This window comes from Solanum tuberosum, unplaced genomic scaffold (genome assembly GCF_000226075.1).
Source record: "Solanum tuberosum cultivar DM 1-3 516 R44 unplaced genomic scaffold, SolTub_3.0 scf00083, whole genome shotgun sequence".
Lineage (NCBI taxonomy): Eukaryota > Viridiplantae > Streptophyta > Magnoliopsida > Solanales > Solanaceae > Solanum > Solanum tuberosum.
The window spans coordinates 1309927-1328372 of record NW_006239015.1 but is presented as its reverse complement, the minus strand read 5'-3'; the positions used below and the strand labels follow the sequence as shown (position 1 = coordinate 1328372).

The window sequence follows — 18446 nt, the reverse complement described above, 5'->3', positions numbered from 1 at the left end:
TACTACTTTTATGTTTTTGGTGGAGTTATAGAAGAACTCTCTAGACTTTCTAATTTCTCAATTTTTATTGGAGCGACGTCGTTCTATGAATCCCTAACTAAACCCCTCAGTCGTCAGTCTCTTGTTCTTCTGTTTCAAAAACAGATAGCAAATCAAAGAGACGAACATACAGTAATTCATATATGATTCGTCCTCGAACCCTACTGTTTTTCTGCTCAAACTCATCATCAATCTCTCACATTTCACACAGATGGATTTCTTCCACAACGCAACTCCATGGTTCATGGATCAATAATATTAAAGGTGTATTCACCGGCCAAAAAACCTCCCCCGATACCGCCAAAGTACCCATTTCCGAGTCATTCACTCTCCTTCGTAAGTTTTCTACACCACTTTAACTATAGTAAATGTAGATTATTGGCTTCAATCAAGATTTGAAGTTTATGTGTTAGAGATTCTAGTTTTTTTAAGTTATTGTGTACTCACTCTGTTTGAATTTAGGATTTGCGGATGAATTGGGCAGAGCAAAGAAGTTGGGGACTCTGAAGCAGTATGTAGTAGGGAGAGGTAGTGAAGTTACATTTGCTGAAGCTTTTGAGAAGCAGCAAGCTATTCTTCAATATCTTGGTGCATTGGATCCCACTGGAGAGGTATTATATCCATTTACTTCAGCTCTCTCCATTTTAGTATGGTCAATCCTGTATTAATCTAATTAAATGCCAAGCTGTTTAGCTAATAAGTATTAACAAATACTTTATGTAGTTATTGTACCTGAACTGTTCCCTCTGGTTTTCTTTTTGTCTCCTTGGATTCTAGCTAAGTGGAATGCTTATATCAGTTATGGATTCATAAAGCAGTTGGATTTGTTATAAACATGCCTATGAAGTGATTGACTAGGAGTGTTGAGTTGAATGATGGATTTTAGGGGTAACCGATGGTGTTGGTCTTGTTCTGTTTAAAGTTTTAGTTCCTCTAGGCACATGATAAAGTATTGTAAAGTGCAGTTGGGACGAGGAACCTATTTGATCAGGAAGTAGATAAAGCTTCTCAATTTTTATGCAGAATTGAGGAAATGAACAATGTTAGCCATGTAAAATGAAATGGAGGTCAAAAGCTTCTCATAGAATAGCATGGTTTCAATGAATTGCTATGTCTGCGGCATTTGTCACTCAGTGCAACTGCAACCTGTAGAAAATAGGTTAGTTTGTCCAACAGGTTTTTATTGCTCTTGAGAAGTATGAATGCCCATATCACCTATTCATATCACTGCAATTATAATTGGGACATCCGGTATGTTCCTAAGCATATTTGGAGTGTAGCTGGTTATGCCAGGATCAGCTAACTACACAGTTGAAAGCTGGCAAGTGCTGAAAGTTGAAAGGAGAAGCAGACACGCGTGAAAGTCACAGTACACCAACAAATAGTTTTTGCAAAATGTCCAAAGGACGAATTCATAGATCTTTTGAATACAAAGTCATGGCTATTTTTTGCTCGAAGTATAGATGTTATAGCGTTTAATTGGTGTAACATGTCTTTTGTTCATTGTGTAATCCTTCTGTGGGTTAAATAGATTCATCGTAGTGCTAAAAGTGAATTCGGAGTTCTTTTCTATGTAGATGTTTTTCACTTTCTTGGTGCACTGAAACAGAGTTTTACGATACTTGTCCAGAAATAATGAGTCCTCATGAAGTATTTTTGTATATTAAATTAGTAGTCTTGTGTAGGAGAGATGGAAGAGAAGCGTTTTCTAAACAGGTAAGGACTTTATAAATGTCAACAACCAAGCACTCGGAAAACACTCTCTAAAAATATAAGAAAGCACCGGGAAGGAGTTCCAACATTTAATCGATTTTTTCTTAGAGGGTAAGATTAGGATGTGGCAAGATGAATGGAATGAAGAGAAATCCTTTAGGCGAAGATTCTCATATCTCTACACAATTGTGATGAATCAGAATGCAACTATTATATGCATATTAGGAGATGGGGACCTAAATTATGTCAGGAGCTATCTAATGACTGCAAGGTAGACTCCACTCAACTTATATGCATAGTTGAGAAATTGAAGGAGCTGCATGATAACTCTGATCCTTAGAAGCAGACCAAACAAAAATGCTATATTTTCTGTTAAATCATGTTACAACAGCTTACATAGAACAGTGTTGGCCATGGAAAATGATATGGAGGTCAAAAGCCCTTTTCCACACTAAAGCAACATGTCTTGAGTGAATAGTTATGCATGAAGCTTGTCTTACTTAGAATGTGTAGAGAAGAGGATTTTATTTGTATTTACGTAATATCGGCATGAGAAGAGTTTAAATGGAATAACATGGACAGTGAGGATTCATATTAGCTGATCCCAACAGGTTTAGGATTGAGGGGTAATTGTTGTAAGAGTTGTTTTCTGTGCTTGAGAACTACAGAAACCCCTGGTCACTTTGCACTACGGTTATGCTTGGGAATTCAGGTGTGTGTTCCTAAACATATTTGGAGCATATTAGGTCTTGCCAGGATCAGCTAGGGCAGCAGCTGAAAGCTAGCTAGGGCAAAAAGTTGAACGATGAAGACATGACAGACACAAACAGCATGTATTTTTTTATGAACAGTCGGGAGGGAAAGAAATAATAAATGTTTGAAGAGAAATCACAGCTACCTTTTGCTTTAGATTTAATTTTTTTACAAAGTCTGAACTTGAAGTGTTACATGACTTTAGTTATTTATGCAACTGTGAAGGATTTATAGATTCCCTACAGTGGAAAAAGGGAATTCAAAGTCCTTTTATGTAAAATATTATGCACCTTCTTTGTGCATTTAAATGAAATTTCACATAACTTAACCCAAAGAAATAAAGAGAAACTCCTTTTGTAACAAATAGAATATATTAGTAAATGCTTGTATATGGTGGACAATTTGGAAAGAGAGCAACTCTAGAGTTTTTGAAGATAGGGGCAGTCATATGCAGGATATTGTTCCACTTTTGGTGTAGGTTTCTTTTGTAGATTTGATAGGGTAGCTGTAATTGTTTCTAGGGGTTTGTTCGGTTGTGGACTTGTGGTGATATGTTCTATGTAAATATGGCTTCCTCACTGCCTAGTGCTTTCAACAATGTTACCAATTTCAAAAAAAAAAAGTTAGTAAATAATGTGAAAGACAATCTTAGTAAGCTAGTAGTCATGTGTAGGAGAGATGGAAGAAAACTGTTAATGTGAAAAGACTTGGATAACCTATTGAAGCCCTTTTGTCATTAATTTTTTTATTCTTTTTAATAGAATCTTCAAACAATTCAAAAGCAACAGGCAGCAAAACATTGCAAATGCACAATAGTTGATGTTGAGAATATGTTGGCAAAGTTTACTTGGGCAAAAGAAGCACAAATGAAACTTGAGAAGATGAAGGAAGAAGGGAAGCCATTGCCAAAGAGCATGGCCGAGGTACTGTTTATTGCATTTCAGATTGCTGTTCTGTGACATCTTTTCACCTTTTTTCTTAGCTTCCTTGAAGAACTTTCTTTTTTAGGATGTTCCAAAAAGTTTAACTTTAATGGCATGATGTATCGGGACTCCACTTGATATAAGATATGACATTATTATAGGGAGAGAGAAAGATGAAAAGACACATGGAACTCTTACCGTCTCTAGTTTTATTGTTGGTAGAAAGGGCACATATGGTACTTCACTTATAACTTCATGTCCAGTCAAACTTCTTCACAGAAAATGGGACAAAAGGAGTAATATTTTTGTTTTTTTACCTTTTTATATTTTAAATCTTCTATACACCATTTCCGATTTTCTGGTTGTTTGATTCTTTAATTTCTGGGTGAGATTTTTGGTTGCATTGTACAGATATGCAATATGCTATATGTGCATACTATGAAAAGAAATTTTCAGCTGTAGTGCCAGTAATTTGGGTGCATGTGTATCATTGTGCAGTGTGTATGTTTTTGTTCTCTCTGGTCCATGAGGGAGTTACGGGATGTACTGGAAATTAAGCAGTAGTTAAGATACTCCTCTTCCAATACTTGGATTCTGCAGAGTCTCTATAGAACATGAGAAAAGAACACATATAATATGTTCTACTGTTGGTGCTTCCTTTTCCATGGTTATATGATGTTGACATACTTATATTAGGTTCTTCTGATATATAGGTTCAAAAGTTGATGGGTTCATCCCCGCTGGATGTTGCACGATCAAACATGGCTAAGAGTGGGCAAATTAGTAGGAATGCATTCTGTCCTTGTGGTTCCAAGAAGAGATACAAAAGGTACTTCAACTTTTCTTATTGTTGAACATGAATAGCTATTTCTCGATGTTTTGAATTCCTTAGAGAAGGAAAGGAAATGAGATGTTTTTATTAAATACCAACTTAACAAACTCTATTTCGAAATAAAAAGGCTATATGATCAATCATGTACACAAATGACTACAAACCATCCATGAATATGCTTGCTGACAGTTTCTGTAGTTCATTGGATATTCGAAATATTTAATGCACTATAATTATGTTCTCAGGCTCTCTCTAGATCTGCTGTGATCGGTCTTTTCCTCTCTTTTTTTTGTGTTACGTCCTCACGTTTTTTGCTTATTGTCTTGGTGTTGTGGTATATGTAGGTGTTGCGGGAAGGATTCAACATTTTAATCGACAAATAGCTAAAGATGAAGAGCAGGCATATCCAAAACAAGAAATTCTTATATGGTCGGATGACATTTTTCCTTTGTCGAAAGTCAATCATTTGCTGTGTCGTTTAATAATATCAATGGAGTTAAATCTGATCGTTAGTGCACATCAAAACTCATCAATTGAACTATTCTTTTCGTGCTTATAAAAACTAGTATTCTATCATGTATAAACTCTAGATGTATACTTTGGAACTAGCTAAATTCAATCTCCGAGGTTAGAATACCTATTTTCTCAGAAAGTTATTGTATTATTCTTAATATGGGAAAAGTGATACGATGTAAAAGAAGATATTTTTATTACATGTTCCGCTAAGCTTTTGGACAAAAAAGTAAGCGCTTTTAATTATTATTAGTACCCCTCCCTAATTGCTTGTCCACTTTTGAATTGACACACCTATTAAGAAAATAATTGTTGACATAGTGAGTTTATCATTTTACCCCTATTAATTATGAGTGGATGAATTAAAAACTTAAGATTTTAAAAAAGTTCTACCTTTTTTAAAGTAATTAATTGAGGGTATAATAGGTAAAAAAAAATTTGTCCTTTCTTGGTTTGTCAAATTGGATAAGTAATTATGGACAACTAAAAAAGGAAAAATGGACAAGTAATTAGGGACAGAGGGAGTGGTAGACGAGTAGTATTAGCTGCTGTGTTTGTGTGATTAAAAAAAGTTATAAAGTACATAAACCTCAATAAACTAGGTGTTAATTACATTCTATCGTGAAAGTTTTTCAAATTACAATAATTTCGTATTTTTCAGATCTTGTGGATACATTGCTCCTTCGCATGATACATAATAAATGATACATAAGTTATGTATCAAATATATAAATTATGTATTAGATACATAACTATAAAATCAGATTCATACTGATTTAAGTTTGAAATAATTGAGGTTATGTATCAATAATAACATTTATATCCGATACAAGTAATTTTAATTTTAATGTACTTATATGTATAAAGCAAAAAATTAAAATTAAAATAAGAGTCAAATTTTATTTATCAAGCAATTTACTATAGATTATGAAAATTATGACTTTTTTATTTTGGACTTGAAGTCAAATATGAAATCAACTCATATAATTAAATGCAAGACTTGAAAACAATATAAGAGTCAAATACAATTTACTATAAAAGTTATTTGTTATTATTAATTCTTTCAATTTTGATATTTAAATTAACATGAAACATTTAAGATAAGTTTCGTTCATTAAGAATTAATCAATAAAGACTTTTTACAATATAGTCAATCTTCCCCTTATTATTAACTAGTTTTTGATCTCTTTATAAAATAAACAATTACTTGAGCATTTATATATATAAAACTAACTTTTTTTAGCATGTATTATTAAGTTTTTTCATGTCGTTAATTATAGACATGTTTACCTCAAAAGCAAAGTAAAAACTGTATTTATTATTGAGAAAAAATAAATTTCATATGAATCCAAATAATCAAATTAGGAGGGATTTTTCACAAGTGAAAGTAAATAATGTGGAAAATCAGTCAATAAAAGGATAAAATTTTCATTTATTATGTTGATCATATGCTTAGTGAAGTACTTCTTTCGTCACACTTTAATTGTCACTTTAACTTAAAAATAATATTTCAACATAATTATCACCTTAAGAATTCACTATTAAAATTAACAATTATCAATGAACTAACTCAAGTATCTAAATAGATAAATCGATTATACGAGTCCTCAATATTTATTGCTCTATTGGATCTAAATATTATAGGTATTTTAATATGTAACTTTTGTCGATGTAATTTAGGTACGTCTTGTTCATTATTAACACTTTTAATTATCATAATGTAATATCTATGAATAGGTGTATTTGGACGATATATATATAAGATATAATCAAACCATATATTATTAGCACTCTTATAATTGTTTTATAAAACCTACGTGTAACATGTATCTTCTTCTTGCATAGTATAACCCTATTAGAATATATAGATGTAATTTTTATGGGGTAGAAAACCTTGAGTATGCTTTTTGAAACCATATACTACGTACTATAATGGATTGTTCTTTTTTGTTTGAATATATTTTTACGTCAGAAAATTATATTGATAATATTTAATTTTGTAGGTATCATGAAAATGGGTGACGATAATGATATAAAAAAACATAGTTACGTTGATGAACAAAGATTTGAAAGCAAATTAATTTTAGATAAAAAAATTTCTTTAATCAATTTGCAAATTAAAAAGCAAATTAATTTTAGATGAACAAAGATTATTTAAATGCATTGAAGTTGAAGAATTCGAGATATATGATTAAGAATGGAGGGACTTCCATCATTACATCACAACTTACATTGATTTACGGCTTAGGAATTTGTCAATATGATTAGAGACTCAATGTCAAATCTGACAAGTGTTTCGATGTCTTATATATATATATATGAAGAAGACTAAGATAAATAAATATTTTATTAGGTATATTCTTTTATGAAAGGGCTTATTAATATTTTTTCATTTTATATTTATTAATTGATGTGAAATATACGTACAAAACATGTACACATTAATGTAATTGTTAATAATTTAGTACAAGTACTTGTATCGTATAATTATGCTCATATAATAGTTCATTTTTCCTTTACTCTATTATTCAGAGTGTAAATATTTATATCTATATAGATTAATTTATACTACATTAAAAGCATGAAGATCCTTAGAAATGTTGTTTGAACCATTTATAATTATCCCTTATTAAAAGACTTTACAATAAAAAAATTATTATTTACTATATTCCTCGAATTATTATTTAATTATTTTTATAAAATTTAAAATCAAAGTCTTAAAATATATGGTAAGAAATATTAAGAAAACTAATAATTAAAGAATCCTTGAAATATATGGTAAGGAAAAAATAGATTTTAAATATTAAGGAGTCTTAAAATATATTGTAAGATGAAAAATATATGGTAAGAGGGATTAGGACAATTAATTATTAAAGTCTAAAGAGACCAAAAATATATGATAAGATGTATTAGGAAAATTAATAATTAAGGAGTTCTAAAATATATGATAAAAGACAAATATATATTAAAAATCAAGAAGTCCTAAAATATAGTAAAATATATTAGGAGAATTAATATAAGGTAAATTCTAAAATACTGATCAAAATTCATATTTGACTGTAATAAAAAAAAACAAATTAAAATTCAACATTACAAATACTACTTAAAATCAGCAATAAATATATATTCTCCAACCAAAACAACATTGCATCATAACTGATGAACAAAATAGGAAATAAATAAAAATCTAATATTCTTTTGTGATGCTTAGAAAATACATGTCTTCTCCAACTCTTTTCCTATGATTTTTTTTTTGAATTCTGCATTCAAAAAATTGTATGTTTAGGAAATACAGAGCTTTTGTCCCTATGATGATAGTAGGTAGAAATAGAAACTATCTTTGAGACTGCAACAACATCGTTCGATTTAATTTCTAAATGTTTATCCTTTGAAACTATAATTAAAGTCTTCAGAATTTTTGCCCGCAGCAAAAAGAAATTCACCAATTTCCCTTCCAGCTCAAGTTTCTTGTATCCTTTCACCTTTAAGATCTTTAGCTTTGAAAACTCTATTTGGCAATTCTCAAACTTTTTCTTTGCCACAAAATTCCAATATCTTCCTGCTTCCATTGCATAATCACCAAACTGCATAATTTTAATTAATTATTAATTACTTCACAAATAATTAACAATAGCTAAAAAAACATTAAAATATTAAAAAGATTCAAATTAATATACTTACATCGAGAAAGAGTCTTTCAATATTGGGACAATTCTTGACAAAGATTATGATGTCCCATGGGTTCACATATGTTAGTCCATGTCGCACAATTTGCAACTCCTTCAAATTTGGAAGATAGAACTCCATATCTTTGTATTCAAAATCTATATATCTAGGAGAAAGTCCCTAAATAAAGTGTACACACAAAATATTTACGTTGTCAATATATAAAAATAAATTTCAAAATAAAAATAAATAAATTATTATATTACCTCAAGAAAAATATTGTTAATTGAGAGAGTTTGCACGTTTCTTAAGATTTCAATCAAACTACCCATTCCGCTTATATGCTGAAGCCATGTAGTAGTATCAAGATTGAATATCACATCTTCAAATCTTGTCGGACCAATCAACTTGATTTTATCAATCTCACCCTCATAATGGAAAGTGTGAATATTGGGATCATCAATAGTGATCAAACAAATGTTACCACAACCTCTAATCAAAATAGTTCTAAGTTGATTCGAACCTTTGATTGTAACATTAGTAGGAGAAGAACAAAAAGCCAATGACAAAGACTCAAGTACCACACAACTTCTAAACAACTCTTGAATAAAATGAGGTGTGATTGGAGCCTTAGTTAGACTAAGCGATTTTAAGAATCGTAAGCCTTTTAAGTTTGGCGATAAACGCAACTCACAATTGATCAATTTTACACTTCGAAGAGTTTCAATATCAATAAAATCCGAATGCATATAGTAAGTATCTTCATTATCAGGTGTAAACCATAAATCTATCTCGAGCTCTTCTAGGCCCTTTGATGCAACAATTTGAATCCACTCCTGAAGAAAAAGTGAGTACCTATTTGGCGCAGGAATGTACAAATGAAAACTGTAAATTTTCTTGCCTAAATGACCACTTATGATTTTATTGATTATTGAGATATCTTCCCTACCACAATTGCTCTTAAAGATTCTATCAAAACGCAGATTGCGGGCATACATCCATGAATTTAAAAATGGACTAGCTACGGCAGAAGAAGAAATAACATCCTTAGTAGGTAAAAAGGTAAAAATCATATCAATCACATGATTAGGAAGATAAACAGAACGATTTGACAATCGCTTTCTTTTGTATCCTGGAGCTTCCATCATTATTTTTCTTCTAGATTAGAAGAAAAATAGTATGACAGAAAACAACTGTATATATTAAAGAAAAAATACTAACTCAAGATATGAGAATACAGTATGAGAAACATTTGTATTTATAGAGGGAGAATTGTAGAGATATTAAATGCAAATGCACTCAACAACTTGCTTTAAAATACTTCTTGACTTTGGAAAGCAAATAAAAAAATAAAAATACAATCAAATTTCATTTATAATGCAATGTATATTTATAAATAAAAAATAAAAGTTATGTTGAAAGACCCTGTCTTGTGACAATTTTCTTGGATTCAGAATCCAAAAATAAATATATTTTACAGTTTGATACCAAATTTTATAATGACAGAAAAGTCAAAAATAATTTAAGAAAAGTTATTATTAGTTCTTTCAAATTTGAAATTTGAATGTAAAATGAGTTTCATTCATTCAAAATTAATTGATAAGAATCTAATGACATTTTTCTTGGATTCAGATCCCAAAAGTAAATAAATTTATAGTTTAATACAAAATTTTAAAATAACATAAAAGACAAAAATAATTTAATAAATGTTATTTGCTATTATTAGTTCTTTCGAATTTGAAATTTGAATGTAATTTAAGTTTCATTCATTCAAAATTAATTGATAAGGACCTAAAATGTAAAATTCACATGATTTGACAGATGAATCAAAAATAAAATAATTTTGTTTATGAGTTCTGACTATATAGTAAAAAAAATAAAATTTTGACATAATATTTCATAATAATCTCTGATAATGCATTTGCTTCAGAATGTAAAAATACATATTCTTAATAACTACATAACTCATAATGTATCTGATATTTTATACAACTTTTTAGTATTGATAAAGCATTTGGTTACATTATTAAGTTCTCTAATATGTTTTTGACATAACTTATATATATGGAAACTAATATATTATTTTGTGTAGGATAAAATACAAAATTAAAAGCATGTAATAGTAGTAACTCTGTCTAGACAACAAATAGTATATTGATTTTCTCTTAATTGTTCTTTTTAAAAAATATATATATATATTTGATCTTTTGAAACTTTAGTAAATCCTAATTACAGGATTTTACATATTCTAATTTTTCAAGCTATGCAAAGATCAGATAAACCTATTAAATTAATATATAATAGATTAAAGTTAAAGAAATATTAAATCAGTGACAGTATGATTGTCAAAAGAGTTTATTAGTCTGACTATATATTCAATTATTGATATTGATCATTAATTGAGAGTTTTATGGAGTATTGCTCTGAATCTCACTTAGCCAACAACAATAACGTCATTTTTATTAGTGGACTAATTATGACTACAAGACACAAGAAGCGCAAGACATGTTTTTTTAAAGATATTTTAATTACTCAAATCATTTCAATATGCAAAATAACAATTTAATTTCTGTTAATATTTTGATAAAATTTCCCATCTTAATTATTAGGACGATACTTAACTTTTATTAGCTTTTGCTTTACTAATTATTCCAAATATATCAACATAACAGTATTGGCATGCCAAGTGTGTTTTAAAGTTATGTTCATAGGACGAACATAGAGATACCAAAGGTGTACACATTGCAAAATTTTGAAAAATAAAATGTTTAATCCTTTTATGTTTTAAAATCATCAAGTAATTTTTTAATATAAACTTGTTAAGATAAGAGCTTTATTTTTAAGTAGTAGCTGTTGTGTTTGTGTGAATAAAATAAGTATAAAGTATAGAAATCTCAATAAATTAGGCGCTAATTACATTCTATTGTGAAAGTTTTCCAAATTTCAATAATTTCGTATTTTTCAGAACTCGTGGATATATTACTCCTTTGCTCAATACACAGCAAACGATACGTAAGTTATGTATCAAACAAAGTTGTAATATATCTCATAAAAGTGGAGTGATGTATCTTGATGTTAAGAGAGAGAGAAGGGGAGGAAAAAACGGGATTTTTATAATTAATTCAAAAGCTAAGAATTTTTAAGAAGTATGTTATCTTAAGTTGTGTAATTATGTATTTTTTTCTATTAAATTTTTTTTAAAAAATCGTTCTACTGTATAAGCCAAAGCCATCAGTTTTTAATTTTTCCGGATAAAATATTCTTATCAAAAAATTCATTAAAAAAATTACTAGAGTTTGGAAAAAAATATTTGGAATTTGAATTTTAAATACAACAGTTAAGAAAAACAGAAGCTCATATATGAAATTCAAATAACTTCATGCTTCCATGGCATGATTGTCAAACTGCATAATTTTATTGATTATTCCATTATTACAAGTTATTAAATAAAAGTATTTACTATCAACAAATAACTAAAAAAAAAAAGTTAAAACATCATAAATATGGAAAAATTACCTAACTACACATCATTTCTTATCCTATTTTCTATTATTCCTTACCATTTTTTAAAAAATACAAAAATCTCTCTTTTTTCTCAAATTCTCTTATTTCCAGATCCATAACTTTCAATCTTCCAACTCCACTATTTCCCCCTTTTTTCATTCCTATAATCACTCTATTGTATCACCAGTTACCTTCATTACTCCTTTATTTTGAATTTTAAATATTTTCTATCTCCAGTTAATGATTTAAAGTTAATCAAGAGGTAGTTCTTTATTTATTTATTTTTTCCAATTCTTTTTTTTTTACAGGAAAATCATGTGAATATTGGGGTAATTTTTCATACACAAAGACAAGTGTTTTACTGTTAGAAAGATGATTAGAATGTAGACTCAATAAACCACTCATGCATGGACATGACAACACAAACATGGAGAAAATTAGGACAAAACGAATGATAAAAAGTCACTTATATATATGGGTATGTATCATATGTTTGTTATGTATGTGCAGTACTATTTTACAACTAAATCATTGTTTATCATTCATTTTATTTTTTTTGTATATGATACATAGCTACGTCAAATTATACGGGCATGATACATAAATATTTTGGTAACATGATACATAAATATTAATTTATACTAAATGTATCGATCTCAAACCAAACAACTTATGGGGAACAATTACATGTTTAATGTATCCCGTAACAATACAGTACTTATCAATTTAAACGAGATACATAAATAGTAATGTATCATGCACTAATTTTTAGATATGATACTTAAATTTGAATTTATACTAAATGTATCAATTACATAGCAATTACCACACGGTAATATATCGATCTCAAATCTAACATCTTATGGGATACAATTATTTATTTAATGTATCTAGTATAAATACAATATTTATCAATTTAAACAAGATATATAAATAGTAAAATGCTAAGTAGCAAAGATATTCATGATCTATCTTCTCAAAAATTTCGACGAATCTTCAATAAACTAGGAGAAGAATTTTGAATATCAAAAATTTTCAACAATTTTGAATCAAAATTGAAAGGATCTTCGATGAACTGGGAGAAGAAAGAATCTTGAATCTCAATTTTTTTGATAATTCTTAAATCAAAATTGAAAGGATCTTCGATGAACTTGAAGATTCAAAAAGAAATCGTTTGTCCAACAACAAGTTCCATCACTTTTGTATCCTTCATAACTCACCTCGCTTACCCAAAATTTCGACAAAAGTTTTTTAATCAAATTTGAAAGGTTTCTTCATTGATGGGGGAGTAATTTGAAATTTTTTAATTTCTTCATTCTGATAGGATTTGCCTCTGTATGATTGAGAGTAAGAAGAAACGTAGCATAATTTATGCGATTTAATTAATTTTCAACTTTTATTCCCTTTTTAGCGCAACAGAAAGATTCTTCTTGTATTAGAATTAATGTATCCAGGTGGTGAATTAATATATCCAGATGGTGACTTATGTATCCGAAAGGTATAAATTTTAAGGGATTATTGTAATTAGAAAAGGAGTAGGGATAAGATGTAATTTACTCTTTACATTATGAAATTTAGGTAAGTTATTACTTTTTTGGGGTATAAGTGTTCTTTCCCCTTTTAAAAATAGTTATTGGGCCCGTGGCATGGGCTTAGCGCCACTAATTTTTTGACAAAATTGTATGAAATAACAAACTATTAATTCAAATTAAATGCTATAGCCATAGTTTATTTTAATTGTAATTCGCAGCAACCATCCCTTTTTTTGCCATTTGATTCGATATACAATTAGCCATTTTCGGTATACAATTATCCATTTTATACATTTTGGTATAAAATGCATTTGTGTTTGTGTAAAGCGAAAGAAAAGGTAAGTTATACTAATTTATATACTTACATCAAGAATGAGTCTCTGAATTTGGGGACAATTCTTGACAAAACAAAGAGAATCCCAAGGATTGACGATTATACCGTCCTCAGTATTTGTTGCTTTATTGAATCTAAAATATTATGGGTATTTTAACATGTAACTTTTGTCGATATAATTTAGGTATGTCTTGTTCATTATTAACACTTCTAGTTATCATAATGTACATCTATAGATAGGTGTATTTGAACAACATATATATAGAAATTAGAATATAATCAAACCATTCATTATTATCGTTCTTATAATTATTTTATAGAAACTACGTGTAATATGTATCTTCTTCTTGCATAATATAACCCTAGTACGATACATAGATATAAATTTTTTTTTGATGTGGAAAACCTTGAGCATGCCTTTCCAGACCATATACTACGTATTATAATGATTTAACGAAATATTACAAGGAGATAGTATTGGACTAAAAATAAAGTCTGTAAAGCACTCAAAAATGAATGTGGCCCTTTTTTTTTGTTTTAGATTGTTTCTGTTGGTGTAATATACCACAAATACAAAAAATTACAGTTGAAATAAAATGAACAAAAAATGTATAAACAAATCTTTAGGCTGAGGCACGGATATCTCGCTCTCTTTAAGGAGATTCAAGTCCACATCGGTATAATCTACACCGATTCAGCAGTAATACTCTTGACTTGTCCCCTCCCGGATACAAAAGCCCAACAATGTGTACAACTCAAGAAACTTCGGATTAGTTGAAGAGTCAAAAGCTCCACATAAGAGCATCTTCCTTCAACATATAAGTTTTCTCTTTTGTATAATGAATATAGTTGAAGACTTAAAATATTTTTCTATGTCTCAACTCTCTCTTTCACTACTACACATTACAATATTATTTCACACTTCAACTTTTGGAGATATTTCACAAAGGAAGAAACACAACTATTTATAGGTGAAGAAGTCTTCCATATAATCAATAGGTAGAATAAGGGGTAGTAATGTTGGTAGATAAATGTGTTAGATGTTACATGAGTTACAAGAAATTAATGGTCATATGAGTTACAAGAAACTAATGACCATGAGAGTTACAAGAACTAATGGTCATATAAGTTACAACAATCAATAATCATCTTCTACCACAATTTATACCCACTAACATATGCACTTAATATTTTATTTTAATAATAAAATGCATAATACACCAACATTCCCCCACTCATTTTAATATTAAAATAAGAGAGTTCACCAATTTAGTTGAAGGGAGACTATTATGCTGAAGATGTGCTCTGCATTGAACCTTCACTTAGTAAAACAATAACCTTTACTCCAAAGTCAGTAGTGGTTTCAGACTTGATCAACTATGACTGCTTAAGGGAAATAAAGTTCACTGCTTACACACAATAATCAAGGTGTTGACATAAGCTTTAATAGCCAGCACATTACGGTCCTTGTGCTATCCCGGTTTCATGAGTGTTTTCTGAGAACAAGCCCATTCTCATAGAAAGCGACCTACTTTCACACTCACATATGTGAAAACTGTCAAGTGTACTCCTATAATTTGACACCCCACTCATACGAGATACAGCTTTCATTAAGAGTTCAAAAATTCAACCTCCATAAATCATTATAGGATAAATGCAGTCACATCATAGGGATTGAATAAAATTAATAATAGTGCATTTCACAACAAGTCATCATATGATTCGTTCTTCCCATTGAACTTGGTTATAGGATCTCTAGTCCCCAGGTCGGGTTTCCTCATATATAACTTAGAATATTTTAGTTTCAATTTCATCCCCCTCGATGTGCTTCAAACTCTTTATCTTGTCAAGGCCTTAATTCATGAATCTACAAGATTATCACAAATAATTTTAACATAATTAATATTGATGGTATACCAGTGATCAATATGATCTCACAATATTATGTTTTCTTCTCATGAGTCTGAATTTACCGTTATAATAACGATGTTGTATTCAACCATTATATTGATGCTATCATAATAAATCAAAATTAGAAAAATTAATTTCTCAAAATAAAGTGTTTGATATAGTAAAATCAATTCACTTTTCACTTGTTGAAGCTTAATTTTATTTTTTTACTTCAACCTCCATAGTAGATAAGCAAGCAATATAATTTTATTTTCTCACTTCCAACAAATAACACCATTTTTTTCTCATCTAGTTTGCTTGTACCTTCAAAGTACTTTTACTGCAAACACAACATCAAGTCAAGTTGTTAGTCACATAGCTCATATTTTTATTAGGCTAGCAAACTCCCTTTTTTTATTTGTCACGACTTTCTCACTCAATTGAATCAAAAGGAGTTGCAAGACTCACACAACCAACGAAATTGTATCTCACAAACTTTTCAATATTATGTGCACTTGACAAGGAAAATTCCATCACATGTTTTATGGTATTTTTCATTTCAAGAGTGAAATTTTCTCACCCAAAATATTTTATGTTAAATGGCTACTCAAGATGTTTTTCATAACTTATTTATAACTCTCATTATTAGCCAAAAATCATCTCATTATTGTCAAACAACAACATGTGATTTTCTCAAAGATGCAAAAATCATTTTTTACAATGACATTTTTCCTCATTTCATGAACCCCCACTATTTTAAGAATTTAAATATCATTTTTTTCCATGAAAAGTAGTATCACATTTTTCATGAAATATTAGGTAAAACGTTTTTTTTTTACCTTTTCTCCACTTGAATTGAGCAAGTAGAAAAATACTTTACCATACACCTCTTCTCTTCCATCTCTTGAAGAGAAGGACGTTAAGCGGAATCATGTTGAGATCCCTATCTTGATATCCGCACCTTTTCAAACTGTAACAAAAACATGAATCTCCTTAAAATTGTTGGTGTAATATACCAAAAATACAATAAATTACTGTTGAAATAAAATAAACAAAAAATGTATAAACAAATCTTTAGGCTGAGACACGGATATCTCGCTCTCTTTAAGGAGATTCAAGTCCACTGCGGCATAATCTACACCAATCCAGCAGTAATACTCTTGACTTGTCCCCTCCAGGATACAACAGCCCAATAACGTGTACAACTCAAGCAACTCCGGATTAGTTGAAGAGTCAACAACTCCACATAAGAACACCATCCTTCAACATATTAGTTTCTATTTTGTATAGTGAATATAGTTCATGACTTAGCATATTATTCTATGTCTCAACTCTCTCTTTCACTACTACACATTACAATATTATTTCACACTTCTCTATCTTTTTTGAGATATTTCACAAAGGAAGAAACACCACTATTTATAGGTGAAAGAAGTCTTCCATATAATCAATAGGTAGAATAAGGGGTAGTAATGTGGTTAAATAAATGTGATAGATGTTACATGAGTTACAAGAAACTAATAGTCATATGAATTACAAGAAACTAATGACCATGAAAGTTACAAAAACTAATGGTCATATAAATTACAACAACCAATAATCATCTTCTATCACAATTTATACCCACTAACATATGCACTTAATATTTTATTTTAATAATAAAATGCATAATACACCAACAGTTCCTTTTTGTTTGTATATATTTTTACGTCAAAAAATTATATTGATAATATTTGGTTTGTTTTGCATTGATTTTGTAGGTATCTTGAAAATGGATGCTTTCTTTTCTTTAATCAATGCTACAAATTAAGTAGAAACTTTTTTTTTATGCATTGTAGTTGAAGAATATTTCACGGTATTTGATTGAGGATGGAAGCGCTCTAACATTCCACCATAACTTATATTAATCTACCACTTATGAATTTTTCATTATGATTTGGGGACTCAATGCCTAATTTTATCGGCGATTTGATATCCAACCTATGATGGAAACTAAGATAAATAAGTGTTTTATTAGATATATTCTTTCATAAAAAGAACTAATATTTTGTTCTGTTTATATATAAATTTATTGATTAACATGCCAACACATGTACATCTTAATATCATTGTAAATAATTCATTACAATTATTTATTTTGTATTGTTATTCTCATACATAATTTAGTTCATTTTTTCTTTACCCTATTATTTAGAGTGTATATTTATATGATTATATCTATCTATCTATCTATCTCTCTCTCTCTCTCTCTCTCTCTCTCTCTTTCTCTCTCTCTCTATATATCTATTACTTTATATTTTTATAAGTATTAAAATTATAGAGTCTTAAAATATATGGTAAAAAGTATTAAGAGAACTAATAATTAAAGAATCCTTGAAATATATGGTATGAAGAAATTAGATTTTAAAAATTAAGGAGTCATAAAATATAGGGAAAATTGTACATAATGGCAAACTATTAATTCAAATTAAATGGTATAATCACACTTTGATTTAATTGTGTCCTGTAGCAAACTATTTGCCAGCACCTCTCTCCCTCAAACTCTCGCTCGCCACTCTCCTCTCTCGCTCACTCTCTTTGTGCTCGCCTCTCTCGCTTTATACACAGAAGTGTATAAGTTGCGTTTCTGTTTGTATAAAGCAAGAGAAAATTGTATATACACATGCAAATACATATATATTCATCCTATACACTTATAATTATATAATAAAAATATTCCCCTGCCCAGTTCTCTTTTGTCTTTCTCT

At 29.3% G+C, this 18446-nt stretch overlaps 2 protein-coding genes across 2 annotated transcripts; one reads left to right on the top strand and one right to left on the bottom strand.

Annotated features, from left to right (window-relative positions):
• Positions 1–56: 56 nt before the first annotated feature.
• Positions 57–4896, top strand: LOC102594209 (uncharacterized). The gene is made up of 5 exons (XM_006347073.2): positions 57–375; positions 502–650; positions 3267–3428; positions 4142–4257; positions 4605–4896. The coding sequence occupies exons 1-5, from the start codon at positions 183–185 to the stop codon at positions 4630–4632; spliced, it is 648 nt and encodes a 215-aa protein (XP_006347135.1). The 5' UTR covers positions 57–182; the 3' UTR covers positions 4633–4896.
• A 3143-nt stretch (positions 4897–8039) lies between these two features.
• Positions 8040–9584, bottom strand: LOC107060596 (putative FBD-associated F-box protein At1g61330). The gene is made up of 3 exons (XM_015308635.1): positions 8706–9584; positions 8455–8619; positions 8040–8357 (listed from the first exon to the last, which is right to left on the bottom strand). Exons 1-3 carry the CDS (start codon positions 9582–9584, stop codon positions 8040–8042), a joined length of 1362 nt encoding a protein of 453 aa, XP_015164121.1.
• Between the last annotated feature and the right edge of the window lie 8862 nt (positions 9585–18446).